At 41.0% G+C, this 18,835-nt stretch overlaps 1 protein-coding gene, 1 long non-coding RNA gene and 1 pseudogene across 3 annotated transcripts; 2 read left to right on the top strand and 1 right to left on the bottom strand.

Annotated features, from left to right (window-relative positions):
• Window positions 1-6,638: 6,638 nt before the first annotated feature.
• On the top strand, window positions 6,639-10,448 carry LOC120290382. Of its 2 annotated transcripts, XR_005548331.1 has the most exons (4): window positions 6,639-7,837; window positions 8,068-8,136; window positions 8,884-9,462; window positions 10,059-10,448. It is a non-coding gene; the product is annotated as an uncharacterized LOC120290382 (long non-coding RNA). The 2 variants fall into 2 exon arrangements; XR_005548330.1 differs by having other exon boundaries at window positions 8,884-10,448.
• A 660-nt stretch (window positions 10,449-11,108) lies between these two features.
• On the bottom strand, window positions 11,109-12,787 carry LOC104456259 (annotated as a pseudogene).
• An 834-nt stretch (window positions 12,788-13,621) lies between these two features.
• On the top strand, window positions 13,622-14,736 carry LOC120286990 (fructose-bisphosphate aldolase 6, cytosolic-like). Its single transcript, XM_039299617.1, has 3 exons — window positions 13,622-13,867; window positions 14,039-14,283; window positions 14,382-14,736. The coding sequence occupies exons 1-3, from the start codon at window positions 13,622-13,624 to the stop codon at window positions 14,734-14,736; spliced, it is 846 nt and encodes a 281-aa protein (XP_039155551.1).
• The last annotated feature ends 4,099 nt before the right edge of the window (window positions 14,737-18,835 follow it).

Genomic DNA, 18,835 nt, shown 5'->3' with positions numbered 1-18,835 from the left:
TTCGATGATTTTGGCATGATGACTACTCGCATCTTAACCGTTCTTGGTTTCGCGAGTTAGTACTTTGATAAATATTGCTGATGGTTATTGTACCATGGATTTAGTACTTTGATAAATATCGCTGATGGCCGTTACAATAACGGGGGCTTTAATAGTTGATCTTGAGAATTGCCTTTTTCTTATTACTTGCTTTATTTAGAATACATCTTTGTTTGTTATGGAGAGACTGTGCTTCCACTGATGATTCGACCGTCAAATAGGCGGGTCAGATCAAGTTTGGAAGATGCCCAAATTGATCCGATCCATATTGATCCATTTAACCTTTTTAGGACCCATTTCATTACGATGTAAATTTAATGACCCATAGCCAACCCACACCTGACCTTATTACCATAACACATTAATATTCTAGATTAACACATTAAGCCAGGACATGCGCCTCAAAGTGTATCATGATGTGAAGGGAGAGAAGGGACAGAGGGCATTTCAAGAGGAAGCGGTTTCAACCTTTTGATGATGAACCTGCTCTGAATTGGGTTTGATAATCTACTGGATGTTGATCCTCTGGACCGATTCTGTCATTATCCATTGGAAAAAGAGTATGGACATCGGAAATGATCGAGGAAGGAAGGAAAGAAAGGCAAAAGACGAAGGAAGAAGAGGAGGAAAGAAAAGAGAGGAAGAAATGCGTATAAAATAGAGGAGAAAGAGGAAAGACAAAAGGAGAAAAAAGCGAAAAATAGTGGAAGAAATGCGAAAATGTTGTATATTCTCGGTTTTAGGATCATAAGCCTCCTTATTAAGAGAGAGAGATAGAGCGCAGAAGGGCTTGTGGATGGTCCAAGTTATCTGAATATGTTTTGTTTCGACTACATTCTTCTTGCTATATTACTGATTATTTTGGGTCAGTAGTGAAGTTTATAATTGCTGCTTACAGATATGAATTGCTAATAACCGCCTTTGCAATTTATCGTAGGGACATGTCTTCAAATAAATATGGCCATGATAAGATTGTGTACCTTGGAGCTTCTAGAGTTGTTCCTCATGCAATTTTGTAAGCTCATCGTCTTGAGAGCTGGCGACTATTTTTCCTGATCGCTGTGCAGCCTATGTAAAATTAATCCACAAGATGCATAAGAAATTACATGTCTAAGATTTTACACAAAACAAAGTTGACACTAAAACCAGAATAAGGAACCACATCACACTGCTCCCTCAAATATAAGAGGTCACCAGGAGCAACTAGCGCTAGTATTGTGCCACCAAAATCTACAACTATGAGGGAAACGATGCAACAACTGGTTCTCAAAGCATGAATGGAAAGACAGAAAAAGAAAGAGACCAGCCCTACTACTAGCAGAAATGAGACGTGAGAAGCAGACTGTCTACTTATTTAAACAACCAGAGGAACATACACAATCAAAAATTTCTAAAACCATGCTTGGAAAGGCCAACCAATCGTCTTAAGAAGAAGTCCACCAGCCCTACACAGCATGACACGATGTCTACTCTCTCCTCTCTCCATCACAAAATCGAGGGCTTTCTGTACTTCTGTGTATATAACAACATGACCCACTTTTAGATATCAGCACCCATCATTAGGATGCCACTTTAATTCCATAAAACAATATACACAGTTACAGTAACACTTCTGACAGAACGTCAAAGTCTCCATCAAAAGAAGTAGACTTTCCTAACAAAGTTCATATAGCTCATGGATTTTCCACAGCAGGAGAAAAACCCACTATAAAATTTTGGAAAAAATATCCATTTCAGAATAACTGAAAAGGGCAAGCGAAGGCCGACGACTTCGCGGCGGAGGCTAGTGGTGTCTTCGGCCTGAGGGAGGGGGAGGATGAGTAGATGCCAGAGACGGAGGACGCCATCGGCGGCGGCGACGGCGGCTCGGAGTTGGAGTTGATGACGAGTTCGCCGGAGGGAGGCAATCAGACGGAGGCCCATAAGTTGCCTAGAGACCCAGGCGAGCACAAACCTTACGCTCAATCTCGGCGTTGGAAACAGTCGGAAGCGAAGGGGATCGGGAACCAGCTGTGATTGGCGGGGCTCTTGGAGGAGGCGATGGACCGGCGAGGCTTTTTGGGGAGGTGGAGGCAGAGGGGGTGGGATACGCTAAGAAGGAAACAGAGGAAGTGCAGCTCGTCCGCGAGGAGAGAGAGCCGAGAAAATATTCAAGTGAGGAGAGAGAAATTTTAAGCGGAGGGCTGCGCATTTATTATCCATTGACCCGTGCTTTCTTCTGCCAACTGAGCCGAGCCGAGCCGAGCCATCAGTCGAGAGTTATTTGGGAGAGAGAGAGGAGAGAGAGGAGCGCTGCGTCGAGGAGCAAGAGAAAAAGCGAAGAGGACACCAAGTGGGGCCCGCCCTCCACATGGCACCCCGTGAGTGGCCGAGGACCACGCTGACGTGGAGGTCCCGGACCACCCAATATTTTCTCGAGAAGAGGAGCTCTCGCGCGCAAATTTGCTGACATGTGGGCCCCATGGACACTTGTCAATTTGTGATGATTTATTTGTAATTAGGGCTGCAAAAGAATCATAACCGTCGGAACCTCCCACAACCGGATCGGACTGGAATCATCGGTTCCTATCAAGGCTGGTTGGGCTCCGGTTCCAATTTGGTGGAATCAATGTGCATCGATTTGATTTTCGGTTCTAGGTGTGGAATGAAAATAAAGAATTTTCGTTCCATGCCCATTTGGAATTGTATATATATTTAAAAAATGATAATTATTTTGTAATATTTCAACCAAATATATATATTTATAATTATTGGACATTATTGACTAATTTTATCTCTTGGTGCATAATAGGATCAAATCCCTACTTTTTTTGTCATTCTAGTAAATTAAAACAAAATGAATAAATGTATATTTTTCCCTACTTTAGCCATTCCCGTAATTTAATTATGTTGACGTTGAAAAAAGATGAATCATATTGTTATTATTTTAAATTCTTACTTGTTTCCAATGTTGAAAAGCCTTAAGAGGACTACACCATAATCTTCGTAGAAATTAAGTTTTTAACTAATGAATATTATCTATTCATTTTGTCTTATAGTTTTCAATCATCTCCTACAAAATAATATGTAATATTAGTCAAAAATTTTATGTAACATAAATAAAAAAATCGCTGCTTTATTCAAACTTAATTTTTTAAGTGGGGTGTCGCGACCTTACCTCTAGTGGTTTAATCAGTGGATTATTAAATCTTGATTTAACTTGAGCTCTCTCAAATCCATATCAATTCATAATTTAAGTGTCGAATTATTAACATGCAAATCATTTTCAATTAGGAATTAACGCTAATCAATTGTTGGAGGATCGATCATGAACTAAGTAAAGTATTGGGAGAAATAATTTATTTATCTAACCGGAGATTAGATATATTAGGAGACTTTAATACTCTTTTGGTGTTTTTCTTTTTTTATTTTAAAAAATACTTATTATGTAACTTGAATTGATTTTAATATGTCCTCTAATATGCAAGGTGTTTGTGTGGGTGTGTAAATATTAAAATAATAATAAATAATCAAAACAATAAAATAAACTGGGATTCCGCTTCTCCCCAACGGTCGCGTCGAGACGACGCTCGATCATTTTCACGGGGGGTTTCTTGCAGCTCTCTCTGTCTCTCTCCTCTCTCTATCTATTGTGCTCCGCACCTGCCGCGACTTTTCTTGTCGGTACGACATGGTGTGGCGGCGAAAGTTCAGTGAGTAGTCGAAAGTAAATCAAAATGAGCCGCAAGCACCCCTTTTGCCCCTGACCAATCAATGGTCTTCTTCGATCCAAAAAAATAAAAATAAAAAGAATCAATGGTCTTCAACGTGCAACCTTCTTCTTTGCCTTTTTGCCGAGCTCTTCTTTCTCGTGCGACTTGCAGAAGTCTCCTTTCTCTCTTCTGTTCCAATTTTGGTCAATAAAATCAAACTTGTTCCCCTATCTTATAACTCTCGGCCGTCCCACGATTGATGGGCTCATTTCGATTAACTCACGTAAGCTTGGAACTTTAAACCACTGCCGGTCCAATTTCGATGCAATTTATGAATTAAGCTGTATGATGAATGTTTCTAAAATTATATACTTCGCCGTATTCCTCTTGTTTAGGAGCTAGAGTCAATCCCTAATTTTTTATGCAATTAATTTCAAAATAATTATCCAAAATTGAGGTGTCAACATGAAGTGCTTGCTATATTATTTCCCTCTCCAATATGCTTTGCGTTCATGTAAGTTCGAAAATTCTAGAATCTATTTAATCATGTATTTGACATATCACAAGATACCAAACTATGCCCAAGTAATTCACATAGAGACATGCTTGCTATTACAGTTAAAAAGCTCGATTACATCTAACAAGGTATTGGTTAAGATGGCAATAGAATTTACTTTGTGGTATTGGGTTCAAGTCCTTTGGGAGTTTACTATTATAGGATAAAACCATTTTCCTCAAAAATGTTAAAGTTTGTTTATGGGGAAGGTGCACTTAATAGTTAATACTAAAAGGGCTCAATGTGTCAAAATAGTGATGATACGTAAATACTCCAAGGTAGATTATATTTTGCCCCTCAGGTTTTTTGGGTTGTTGCAAGTTGCCCCCTTAATGTTTATATCGCTGCAATGATTCATTGATACTCTCAAATTATTTTCCTCTTACCCCCATCGTCGATGCTACCCAACTTTTATACCGACATCTGACTAGACAACCTACCTACAACGATTTATATGGGCAAAGTCCTCTTTGCCACTTTATAGTAATTTTCGTATCTTCCAAATTACCAATTTCAAAACCCTAAAATTTCTGTATTGTTTTTTAATTGCCTTCCTAAACCCTCGAACTACCTGTATTATTCTAACTAGGATGAAGAATAAATGACAATAATTGACTATTCATCAATAATAAAAAGAACTCGAGAGAACTCATAGTTTTGAAATTGGTGATTTTGAAGGTGTAAAGTATAGATTGGTAAGACGGTTTTGCACATAATGCGGGGCAAGTAGGCCCCCTGGTCGGGTTTTGGGCTAAAAGCTGGCCAGAGTCTACGTTCGGGGCATATTAAAGTGGGTTATGGACGAAAACATTGAATGGCAATTTGCAACAATCCGTATACCTTGAAGAGAGAAATGTAATTCATTTATAATAACATCGTCGGTAGATTGAGAATATATTATGATCGATTGATTTCCTTGAAGTGCGCGTATGGATTGACTTCTACTTTTTAATGCTATATTTAATGGGACTTGTTAAATCTATATATAAAAGGTTAATACTCGGAAAAATTCCAAACTGATACACTTATGATAAATTTAGTTCAAACTAATTTTCAAACTATCAAAAATTCCAAACTGATATATTTTTGATAAATTTACTTTAAATTGGTATACTTGTGATAAATTTACCATTTGCTAGTTTTCTTTGAATTTTACCGTAAAATTACGAAGCTGGATAACACGTGATAAGAAATTGATGTACCAGTTTGGGATTTTAATTTTGTCATAGTTGTACCATTTTTATGGTTTTCTGTGGTTCATTCCAATTTCGCAAAAGACATATTCGTCACAAATATATCTATTTAGGGTTTTCGGTGATCGAACAAATTAGTTTGGAATAAATTTATTATAACGATTGTACTAATTTATGGTTTTTTGTGGTCATTTGGAGTAAATTTATCATGGGTATAATAATTTAGAGTTTTTTTATGGTTAAAAAATTATTTTTGGATAAATTTTATCATAAGTTAACGAGTTTGGAATTTTTAGGGTATTAATCCTGTATAAAACAAAAAAGAGAGTAATCCCGAAAGAAAATATGGAAAATCTTAAGCTCCGAAACTCCAAACAAAGCAAGAAATGGAAAAGCAAAGGAAAAAAACCGGTACAGAGAAGTTGCTGAGCCACATGGGTTGGCGAATAAAATCTATTTTCCGGATAAACCCCTAAACCCCTATCCTCTCTCCCTCTCTGCTCATCACAAAGTCGCACCACCTCTGTTCCGACTCTGTTCCGCCTCTCCACCAGGCGCTCCAAAACCACCCACCAGCTTCCGCTCTCGGGTCACCGCCGCCACCACCCATTACCGCCATGTCTTCTTCAGCACATTGCTGACCTCTCACGGCCACCGTCGTAGTCTCATTACCCAAGTTGGCGCGCGCACACACCATATACAAAGAGTACCTTTCGGTACTACCTGTGTCACTCGCTTGTCTTGAAGTGGCTTCGAAGGTTCTGTCGAGTTGAATTTGGAATTCCCATTCGAGTGTGGGATTCATTTGGGGTGTGTGTTCTGGCAGCATCCTGATCCGATCGGGAGTGGATTGGGGATTGGGGATTGGATTGGTGGTCAAAGCTGCGGGGACGGATTGTATCGTGCCTGGTCAAATCCCGCCCGTTGAATTGCTCGGTGTCATTTGGGGATTTCCCTTTCGCCCCATTTCTGAAGTTATCAAATGCAACAATGGGCTGTTCTTGTGTTTCATTTCCAGTTGAACTTAGATGATATATCATGGGAAGTTAGTTTGTTTCCTTTTTTTATCTGTGACGGTGTCGAATTGTCTTGACATGAAGGTTTTACATGGAGCTTTATCTTCTTAGTCTCTTTGGCTGTTGTCCGATTCATTTCGAGGGCTGGAATGTTCCCTGACGCTAGAACATGATTTTTACTGCCAAATTGAGGCCTACCTTTTGAGGGTGAATTCGCGTTCTTGCTCGACGGAGCCACTGATTCTACAGTGCATCTTCCCTTTCTGTTTGTTCCTAGTTACATGACCTGGATAGCTCCACTTGCTGCTTTCTCCAAATTTGACCTACGTACCACAAAAATTAAATGTGTTTTCGTGCTCATCTAATCCTCTTCCAGAAATACATAAAGTTTCTGGCGGACAATGAGTTAATATCGCTGCTTTCCTTGTTCTTAATGGGTTTGTTCTTTCAAGATGTAATTGCTACTATTTTGCAGGATTCTATTAAGTGTTCCTGCCAATTCATGGTTGGTCTTAGAATATCGGGGTTACTTTATTTATAGATTGTTTAAATTTGGGATTGGGTGAAATGCATATTCCGAAGTGAGGTTACTTGTGTATATATGACATAGTGCATTACATGGCTTTAGGGTTTTATAGACTTGACGGTGGGAGTTTCGTTGTTTTTGTCCTTCGACAAGATTGGTCTTTATTATCATGCCATTAGGTAATTTGATGGGAAAATTTAATGAATTGCTACCCGGTGATCCCCAGTCCTGCAAAGGTGATTGAAGCTACAATCCCAAGAAACCGCTAGGAAACGTTGGAAACTAATTTTGGAGTTGCCTGAACTGTATGCGGTTCTGACTATGAGCAAAATAACCTCTAGCAGCTACTCTTGGTAATATTTTCTCTTGAGATGGTCACCGTGAAGAGTTGATCCGAGACTACTTAAAAAACAAGAGGAGTTAATCACAAAATCTGTTTTGCATCTCTCTCTCTCTCTCTCTCTCGACTGAGGAACACTCCTCGAGCTTTCACTGCAATGACGTCTTGAAGATCTGGTTAGTGTTGTAATATTCTCCTGGAATATTGTAAAGGAAACGGTGAATACTGTATCTTTATCCTGCCTAATATGGAGTTTCTCTATACTTGCAATGTTTTTGTACTTGGACATTCATATATTTAATACTTGCTGCGTTTTTGTATTTGGACATTCGAATATTTAATTACGGAATCATTGATATTAAACAATTAGTTATTCAGATTACATTTTCCTTATACGACTTCTTGCGTTACAGTCTGTAGTCATGCTACTTTTTCATAAGAGGATGCAAGAAGAAAGCACTTCTCCCATCTGTTTGTATGTTTTTTTCTTTTTCCCCTTTTTGTCGTTTTGTTGTAGACCTGATCTGTCTTTCAATACCTTTCTATCAGATGTTGACGTGAGAAATTGGTTACTCATTGATACTCGGCATTGTTTTACTTTATCATGTGCATGACGAGAGTGGTTCAGATATCATTCTTCGTTGTGTTTCATGGTATGCTTTGTCTCTTTTCTTGATATCATGCATCTTTCTTGTGTCCAAACAGGTCTGGCGAATTAATGTCCACCTGAAGTTTTGTGGAACCTGTCAAAAGGGAACTGAAATTGCTTGGAAGGTACTTGTGTTTTTCTCTCTCGTCCTTATCAGTTAGTTTGTGTTATGATTTCTATTTTCTTGAAATATGAATTGATCTTTCTAAGTAGCGGTTGGGGTTTTGGCTGCTGCACTTTAGGCAATTTCATTTGCCTTTTTCTGTTATTCTGAAATGGTTATTTTTTTCCAAAATTTTATGGTGGGTTTTTCTTCTGCTGTGGAAAATCCATGAGCTGTATGAACTTTGGAAATGATAAATGGTTAGGAAAGTCTACTTTTTTGAGGTAGAGGGTCTGTCATCGGTTGTTTTGACGGAGAATTTGATGTTCTGTCAGAAGTGTAACTGCCATTGCGTATATTGTTTTATGGAATTATAGTGGCATCCTAATGATGGGTGCTGATATCTAAAACTGGGTTACGTTGTTATACATACAGAAGTACAGGACGCCCTAGATTTTGTGATGGAGAGAGGAGAGAGTAGACATTGTGTCATGCTGTGGAGGGCTGGTGGATTTCTTCTTAAGACGATTGGTTGTCTTGCCAAGCATGGTTTTAGAAGATTTTGATTGCATAGGTTCCTTTGGTTGTTTAAATAAGTAGATGGTCTGCTTCTCACATCTCATTTCTGCTAGTAGTAGGGCTGGTCTCTCTCTTTCTGTCTTTCCATTCATGCTTTGAGAACTAGTTGTTGCATCATTTCCCTCATAGTCGTAGATTTCGGTGGCGCGATACTAATGGCAAACATTTGTTTCTGTTTCTCTGGATGCAGTTCCTGGATTCGGCTGTCAACCTCATGAACAAGTCGTTCATTGATCATTAAGTGCTTCAGACTCTCTTATTTAGTTTAGAAACGAGCATGTGATTGCAAATTAACCTTTTTCTCGTTGCGACAGAATCATAGAGAGTGGACTACGAAGAGGAATTCGTTTTTGCTTGTTCTTGTGGACGGACCATTTTGATTGACACCTGAGCTAGTCATTTGAGTAGATATTTTGGTCGTGGAAATAATGTATTACATAGCGTTGCATTTACAGTTACACATTTGTGTGAAGGTCTGATTTTTCTCAATCTTTCTTTAGTTAAACTAGAGTTGTCTCCAAGATACGAGTCGATAATAGATATACTGTTGTCAAGTATTTGCAGCTGTCTTACAGGGCAATCATCCCTTTCTTTTGGCTCTAAGTTGGGGATATCAGTGAAAGAAGTATCGATTGTCACTTCGAGGTAAGATTATTATTACTCCTTGGAGATTCAAATGTAGAATCGCAGGGGCCAGCACTGTTGCGTGACGGAATCAGAAACAGTTTGGTTTTCCAAGTGTTTCAAGGAGGACTTACCCTTTGGCCAGGTTGGGCTCTGTAAAGCTACTGACATCCCTGATGCTAATACTATCTTGATGATTGTGGATCAAAATGATTATCGCGATGAAATAACGTTGTGAGTGCTTATAGCAACCCAATTCCTTGAGGCTTTGGGGATCCACAACTGCAATGCATCCTTCTCTAGTATGAACAATCATCTCTTGGACCTTATTAATGGCGTGCTGCCGTGGGGCCCTCTTAATTTTTTTTTTAATGAATCAGACAATATCAAGTTAGAGGATTGTCTAAGAGGGCAATCGCTGAGAATGCTCCCGAGAAGTTCTGCAATTGCCAAATTTCCTTTAGCCAGAACTTGTATCAATTACATTTGCCAATGAAATAGCTTGGGTTAGGGAGCCCATCTATTTAGCTAATTATGTTTTTGTTTTGATCATGTTCTTTCTGTTATGCTTCTGGATCTTTTTTTGCATTCGTGGTGGAGTTTTAATATGCCTACGCGCCAGTTGCTCCTGGTGACCTCTTATATTTGAGGGAGCAGTGTGATGTGGTTTTAGTGTTAACTTTGTTTTGTGTAAAATCTTCGACATGTAATTCTTATGCATCTTGTGGATTAATTCTTCAGGGGGTACAAAGTGGATCATGATGAGAAGGGAAAGGAGGGACAGAGGGCATATGAAGAGGAAGCGGTTTCAATGTTTTGATAATGATGAACCTGCTCTGAATTGGGTTGATAATCTACTGGATGTTGATCCTCTGGACCGATTCTGTCATTATCCATCGGAAAAGGAGTATGGACACCGGAAATGTTCGAGGAGGGAAAGAAATAAAGGCAAGAGACGAAGGAAGAAGAGGGAAAAACAAAGAAAAAGAAAGGCACATTTGTCTGCCAACTATGTTTTTGTTTTGACTACATTCTTCTGCTATATTACTGATTATTTTGGGTCAGTAGTGGAGTTTATAATTGCTGTTTACAAATAGGAATTGCTAATAACCGCCTTTGCAATTTATGGTAGGGACATGTCTTCAAATAAATATGGCCGTGATAAGTGCCCTGGAGCTTTGAGAGTTGTTCCTCATGCCGTTTATATGCTCCTCGTCTTGAGAGCTGGCGACTATTTTCCCTGATCGCTGTGCAGCCCTATATAAGCAGATCTTTTGAAGAGCACGTCCTTTTGGCTTAATGTGTTAATCTAGAGTATTAATGTGTTATGGTAATCATTAAATTTACATCACATGGCAATGAATCCAAAACGGGTTAAATGAATCAATATAGATCGGACTATTTTTGATTCTATCCAAATCGGACTCGACTCACTTATTTGACGGCCCGATCACCAATGCAAGCACGGTCTCTCTATAACGAACAGAGATGTATTCTAAATAAAGAAAGCAACAAGGAAAAGGCAATTTTCAAGATAACTATTAAAACCCATTATAAAGCTGGTCTCTCGATAACTAACAAAGATGTATTCTAAATAAAGCAAGCAACAAGGAAAAGACAATTCTCAAGATCAACTATTAAAACTTATTGTAACGCCCATCGGCGATATTTATCAAAGTTAGTAATCCTCGAAACGAAGCACGGCACTGATGCTAGTAGTCATCATGCTAAAATCCTCTAAACCAAGCACAGCCACAGATGCCAGGGCCGCAGCAAACTCAAGATCCACATTCAGTACTTGTAGTCCTCACCGAGTTGAAGGTCGCCCTCGTTACTTCCCCGAGTTCGCTTCCGAGCTCGCCTCGCCTCTAGTGGGGAATGCGGATTGTCCTTTCCAGCCCTGGCCTTCAAGGTTCCCTGCTGTAGCGGCGGACCGAAAAAAGAGGAGAGCTTCCATGGCTTCTTGCCCTTGAGCTTGTTCATGGCAATGATGGCCTTCTCCTCGTTCTGCCCACTGGACAAGAACACGATGGCCGGAATAGCAGGAGGCACCTTTCGCTGCAGGACCCGGAGGGTCTCTCTAGCAATGTCTTGCGGATCAGCCTGGGGGGCTATCCCGAGCATCAACAGGGTCCCCTCGAGGTGCACTTTGCGATCATTTAGGGCCGCCAAGCAAGCGGCGAGAACATTCTCGGTCGAATTTGCGAACTCGAGAGTGTGGGGGCTTTATCAAACGACAGCTTGGGATGCACAATGGGGACGAGACCGCTCCTCTGGCAGTGAGTAGCGAACCACGCCAGTTCCTTTGCCTCCTTGAGAGGCTCACATGCGTTGATGATGGGCCCATCACCCCCACATGGCAAAACGAGCCCCGGCTTCACGGTATTGTCGGAATTTCTGAGCATGGCCATCGGGATCACGCCAAGTGACACGGCTGCCCCTAATCGTAATGCCAACAAGTACTCCACTTTCCTTCAGGACATCCACGAAAGGTTTGCCTGCATATATACCAAGCCTAGATTCGATCATCTTGAGACATTGCAACAACCGAATTTAGAATGCTCTTGGTAGATGGAGGGCAATATACAGCTCAATTAGCTGAGACACTGACCTTCGGCGGTCTTCTGATAGAGAGCTTCCTCAGAAAGCACCACTCCGTTGAGTGAGCGGAGAGCTCCAGGAGTGTTCAAGAGTAGTTCCCGCTGGACACGCCTGTGGCTCTCGCTATCTTCACAACACGACAGTTTGACCATGCTTATCGATTCATCAGCAGCAAGGATACCCTTTCCAGCGGTACCCAAGTTGGCAGCAACGGTGATGAGCTCATCTACATGAAGCCCAAAGATCGATTCTTGGTAAGAATATTCATAAGAAAAAGCCGTACATTGTCGGGCGCAAAAAAACAGGGGTATAGTAGAAGATAGAACAGAGAACAGAAGGCCAATCTACATCGGATCAAACCCTTCTACCACGGATACATGTGAGCTAACTTTGAACTAGTAAGGAAAACGCCATAAAAACTAAACAAAAAAACCATTAAGAACTTCTGTGAAACTCAACACTGCAAAGGAAGCAAAGCGTGCGCAGAGAGAGGAGTACTGGGGTATTTGCCTTTAGAGGTCGACATTTCCTCCTCGTTGGGGGCGATTTGAGGAGCTCCCAGAGCAGGAGGCTTCTTCTGACAGCGGGGGAATCCGAGAGAGAATCAGTTGGCTCAGGGAATAGACCAGCGCGTATTAGTGCCTGTGCATACTGCATACGCCTCTTTCATAACGAGGATATTTATCGCTCCCCAAACGCGAATTCATAACGAGGACGAGAACGAGGAGGAGATTTATCCCTCCCAAGGCAACCTTCTTGACCCCGAGAAAAGACTCGATAGTGACTGCACTCCTTTTGAAAACAAATTTAATTTTTGTGGCACGTAGGTCAAATTTGGAGAAAGCAGAAAGTGGAGATATCACGGTCATGTAACTAGGAACAATATTGAGGAGGAGATCAAAAGGAGTGCAGTCACTATCGAGTCTTTTCTAATAGCATGGTTTGGTGCCATCGGGTTCCCATGCTATTAGAAAATACGCCCGAAAGGAAGATAACGTGGATCTCAGGCGTGCCTATCGGGAACTACTTTTGACCACTCCTGGAGCAAACCCGATGGCACCAAACCATGCTATTAGAAAATAATGTCAACGTGCGGTCAAGGTTTGGTTCGAGGGCGTATTTGGAGCCCAAAATGGGAACCGGACTCCACCACGTGGAGCTTCCTGATTGGGCCCGCACGTTGACATTATTTTCTAATAGCATGGCCTTGGCCGTTAGCGCGGCAACGAACCAAACCTTTCCTGCCTGCGAACTTGGTTGCTCTGCTTCTCCAAAAAAAAAAAAAACTCGGTTGCTCTGCTGCCTATATATTAAGAAAGCCACACCCAAGTCCCGCTCACAAATTCTGCACCGATTGGAGGAAGCCTCTCTGCGTTCTCAAATCGCCCGAAAGGAAGAGGAAATGTCCGGCAAGGGAAAATGCCCCAGTATTCCTTCTTCTCTCTCTGTGCGCGCTTTGCTTCCTTTGGAGTGTTGAGTTTGATCTTCATAGGATACTAGTCTGTCTCGTGCTCCCTCTGCTTCATCTATCCCTTGCTCGATTTAGCTCTACTGTAAATGGGTTGAACCTGTATTCTGTCTTTGTTTTTTATCTGACCTTGATTGGCCTTCTTATCGGTTCTCTGTTTTATCTGCTCCCACAACCCTGTTTTGTTCCGCCCGATAATGTTCTGCCAATTATCTTTTAAGACACGGTGGTGGTGATGGATGATGCTGTGTTTGGGCTTTATGTAGATAAGCTCAGCGACACTGCTAAATTGTTTAAGACACCTGGAAAGAATATCCGCGCTATTGATGAATCGATTAGCACCGTCAAACTGCCCTGTTGGGAAGATAACGTGGATCTCAGGCGTGCCTATCGGGAACTACTTTTGACCACTCCTGGAGCTCTCTGCTCACTTATTGGAGTCGTTCTTTCGAGGAAGCTCTCCATCAGAAGACCGCGGATGGTCAGTGTCTTAGCTAATTTTGCTGTATATTGCCCTCAATCTATTGAGAGTATTTTAAATTCAGTTGTTGCAACGTCTCAAGATGATCGAATCTAGGGTTGGTATCTTTGCAGGCAAACCTTTCACGGATGTCCTTAAGGAAAATGAAGTACTTGTTGGCATCATGATTAGGGCAACCCGGTCGCTTGGCGTGGTCCTGATGGCCACACTCAGAAATTCCAGCAACACCGTGCAGCCGGGGCTCACTTTGCCGTGTGGGGTGATGGGCCTGTCATCGATGCAAGTGAGCCATCTGAGACTACTATCCGCAAGCAGGCAAAGGAACTGGCGTCGTTCGCTACTTACTGCCAGAGGGGCGGTCTCGTTCCCATTGTGTATCCAAAGCTGTCGTTTGATAAAACCCCCCGCACTGGCAAGTTTGCTGATTCGACCAAGAGTGTTCTCGCCGCTTGCTTGAAGGCCCTAAATGATCGCAATGTGCACCTCGAGGGAATCCTGTTGATGCTTGGGATAGCCCCCAGGCTGATCCGCGGGACATTGCTCGAGACACCCTCAATGTCCTGCGGAAAACTGTGCCTCCTGCCATTCCGGTCATCGTGTTCTTGTCCAGTGGACAGAGTGAGAACGAGGCTGTCATTACCATGAACAATCTCAAGGTCAGCAAGGTCAGCAAGCCATGGAGCCTCTCCTCCTTTTTTGGTCCGCCACCACAACAGAGAACCTTGAAGGCCAGGGCTCGAAACAGCAGCCCGCATTCCCTACAAGACACGAGACGAGCTCAGAAGCGACCTCGGGGACCTAACAAGGGCGACCTTCAACCTGGTGAGGGCACTTGCAAGTCTCCTTATCACAAGGACTACAAGCACTGAATGTGTGGATCTTGGCTTTGCGTCCCTGACATCTGTGACTGCTTAGTTTCAATGATTTTCGCATGATGACTACTCGCATCTTTACCATTCTTGGTTTCGCGGAGTTAGTACTTTGATAAATATTGCTGATGGTTATTGTACAATGGATTTAGTACTTTGATATATAGCATCGATGGCCGTTACAACAACGGGGGCTTTAATTGTTGATCTTGAGAATTGTCTTTTTCTTGTTGCTTGCTTTATTTAGAATACATCTTTGTTTGTTATGGAGAGACTGTGCTTCCATGATCGGACCGTCAAATAGGTAAGTCAGATCAAGTTTGGAAAAAACCCAAATTGATTCGATATATATTGATCCATTTAACTTTTTTGGACTCATTTCATTGCGATGTAAATTTAATGACTCATACCCAACCCACACCCAACCTTTATTACCATAACACATTAATATTCTACATTAACACATTAAACCAGGAGGACATGCGCCTCAAAAGAACTGTTTACATAGGCTGCGCAGCGATCAGGGAAAATAGTCACCAGCTCTCAAGACGAGGAGCTTACAAAACGGCACGAGGAACAACTCTAGAAGCTCCAAGTTACACAAGCTTATCATGGCCATATACTTATTTGAAGACATGTCCCTACCTTAAACTCCACTACTGACCCAAAATAATAACCAGTAACATAGCAGAAGAATGTAGTCGAAACAAAAACATAGTTGGCAGACAAATGTGCCTTTTCAGGTAACTAGGACAATCCACAAGCCCTTCTGTGTTCTCTCTCTCTCTCCCTCTCTCTCTTTATAAGGAGGCTTATGATCCTAAAGCCGAGAATATACAACATTTTCGCATTTCTTCCACTATTTTTCGCTTTTTTCTCCTTTGTCTTTCCTCTTTCTCTATTTTATACACATTTCTTCCTCTCTTTTCTTTCCCTCTCTTCTTCCTTCGTCTTTTGCCTTTCTTTCCTTCCTTCCTCAAACATTTCCGATGTCCATACTCTTTTTCCAATAGATAATGACAGAACCGGTCCAGAGGATCAACATCCAGTAGATTCTCAACCCAATTCAGAGCAGGTTCATCATCATCGGTTGAAACCACTTCCTCTTGAAATGCGCTGTCCCCTCCTCTCTCTTCACATCATGATACACTTTGTACCCCCTGAAGAATTAATCCACAAGATGCATAAGAAATTACATGTCTAAGATTTTACACAAAACAAAGTTGACACTAAAACAAGAATTAAGGAACAACATCGCACTGCTCCCTCAAATATAAGAGGTCACCAGGAGCAACTAGCGCATATACTGTACGCGCTAAAAAGCATTTCAAAACTCCACCACGAATGCAAAACAAGATCCAGCAGCATAACAGAAAGAACATAATCAAAACAAAAACATATTTAGCTAAATAATGGGCTCCCTAACCCTAACCAAAGCTATTTCATTGGCAAAAATCTTTGACACAAGTCCTAGGTAAAGGAAATTTGGCAATTGTGGAACTTCTCAGGAACATTCTCAGCAATTGCCCACTCAAACAATGCTCTAACTTGATATTGTCCATTTCATTAAAACCGTAAGAGGGCCTGACAGTAGAACACCATTAATAAGATCCAAGAGATGATCGTTCATACTAGAGAAGGATGCATCGCAGCTGCGGATGCCCAAAGCCTCATAGGGAATTGGAGTGCCATAAACACTCACAACATTATTTCATCGCAATAATCTTTTTGATCCTCAATCATCAAGATAGTATTAGCATCAGGGATGTCAGTAGTTTTACAGGGCCCAACCAGGCCAAAGGGTGAGTTCTCGTTGAAAAGCTTGGAAAACCAAACTGTTTCCAATTCCGTCACATAACAGTGCTGGCCCTGCGATTCTACATTTGATTCTCCAAGGAGTAATAAATATCTCACCTCGAAGTGACGATCGCTACTTCTTTTACAGATATCCCCAACTTATCGCCAAAAGAAAGGGATGATTGCTCCGTAAGACAGCTGCAAATGCTTGACAACAGTATATCTATTACCCACTCATATCTGGGAGACAACTCTGGTTTAATTAAAGAAGGATAGAGAAAAATCGGGCCTAAACTCAAATGTGTAACTCTAAATGCGATACTATGTAATGCATTATTTCCATGACCAAAATATCTACTAAAGCGACCAGCTCAGGTGTCAATCAAAATGGTCCGTCCATAACAACGAGCAAAAACAAATTCCTCTTCATAGTCCACTATCTACGATTCTGTCGCAACGAGAAAAGGGTTACTTTGCAATCACATGCTCGCTTCTAAACTAAATAAGAGAGTCTGAAGCATTTAGCGATCAATGAACGCCTTGTTCATGAGGTTAACAGCCGAATCCAGCAACTGCATCCAGAGAAACAGAAACCAATAATAGCTGCTAGTATTGTGCCACCGAAATCTAGAACTATGAGGGAAACGATGCAACAACTGGTTCTCAAAGCGTGAATGGAAAGACAGAAAAAGAAAGAGACCAGCCCTACTACTAGCAGAAATGAGACGTGAGAAGCAGACTGTCTACTTATTTAAACAACCAGAGGAACCTATGCAATCAAAAATTTCTAAAACCATGCTTGGAAAAGCCAACCAATCGTCTTAAGAAGAAATCTACCAGCCCTACACAGCATGACACGATGTCTACTCTCTCCTCTCTCCATCACAAAATCTAGGACTTCCTGTACTTTCTGTGTATATAACAACATAACCCAGTTTTAGACCCATCATTAAGATGCCACTTTAATTCCATAAAACAATATACACAATGACAGTTACACTTCTGACAGAACGTCAAATTTTCCGTCAAAACAACCAATGACCGACCCTCTACCTCAAAAAAGTAGACTTTCCTAACCATTTATCATTTCCAAAGTTCATATAGCTCTTGGATTTTCCACAGCAGAAGAAAAACCCACCATAAATTTTTGGAAAAAATAACAATTGCAGAATAAAAGAAAAAGGCAAATGAAATTGCCTAAAGGGCAGCAGCCAAAGCCCCAGCCGCTACTTAGAAAGATCAGTTCATATTTCAAGAACATAGAAATCATAATACAAACTGATAAGGATAAGAGAGAGAAAAACATAACTACCTACCCAAGCAAATTCAGTTCCCTTTCGACAGGTTCCATAAACTTCAGATCGACATTAATTCACCAGACCTGTTTGGACACAAGAAAGATGCATGATATCAAGCAAAGAGACAAAGGATACCCTGAAACACAATGAAGAATGATATCTGAACCACTCTTGTCATGCACGTGATAAAGTAAAACAATGCCGAGCATCGATGAGAAACCAATTTCTCACGTCAACATCTGATATAAAGGTATTGAAAGACAATCAGGTCACCCACAAAATGACAAAAGGGAAAAAAACATACAAACAGATGGAAGGAAGTGCCTTCTTCTTGCATCCTCTTATGAAAGAGTAGCATGAATACTCTGTAATGCAAGAAGTCATATAAGGAAAATGTAATCTGAATAACTAACTGTTATCAATGCATCCATAATCAATATTTGAATGTCCCAGTCCAAAAGCATAGCAAATATGGAGAAACTCCATATTACGCAGGATAAAGACATAATATTTGCCATTTCCTTTACAATATTCCAGGAGAATATTAAAACACTAAACAGATCTTCAACAGGTCATTGCAGTGCAACCTCGAGAAGTGTTCCTCAGTCCACAGAGAGAGAGAGAGAGATGCAAAACAGTTTGTGATTAACTCCTCGTGTTTTTTAAGTAGTTTCTGATCAACTCTTCATAGTGACTATCTCAAGAAAAAATATTGCCAAGAGTAGTTGCTAGAGGTTATTTTGCTCATGGTCAGTACCGCATACAGTTCAGGCAACTCCAAAATTAGTTCCCAACGCATCCTAGCGGTTTCTTGGGATTGTAGCTTGAATCACCTTTTTCATTAAATTTTCCCATCAAATTACCTAATGGCATGATAATAAAGACCAATCTTGTCAAAGGACAAAAATAGCGGAACTCCCACCATCAAGTCTATAAAACCCTAAAGCCATGTAATGTACTACGTCGTATATACACAAGTAACCTCGCTTCCAGAATATGCATTT

Source organism: Eucalyptus grandis, chromosome 1 (genome assembly GCF_016545825.1).
Source record: "Eucalyptus grandis isolate ANBG69807.140 chromosome 1, ASM1654582v1, whole genome shotgun sequence".
Taxonomy (NCBI): domain Eukaryota; kingdom Viridiplantae; phylum Streptophyta; class Magnoliopsida; order Myrtales; family Myrtaceae; genus Eucalyptus; species Eucalyptus grandis.
This window is presented reverse-complemented; position numbering and strand designations above follow the sequence as displayed.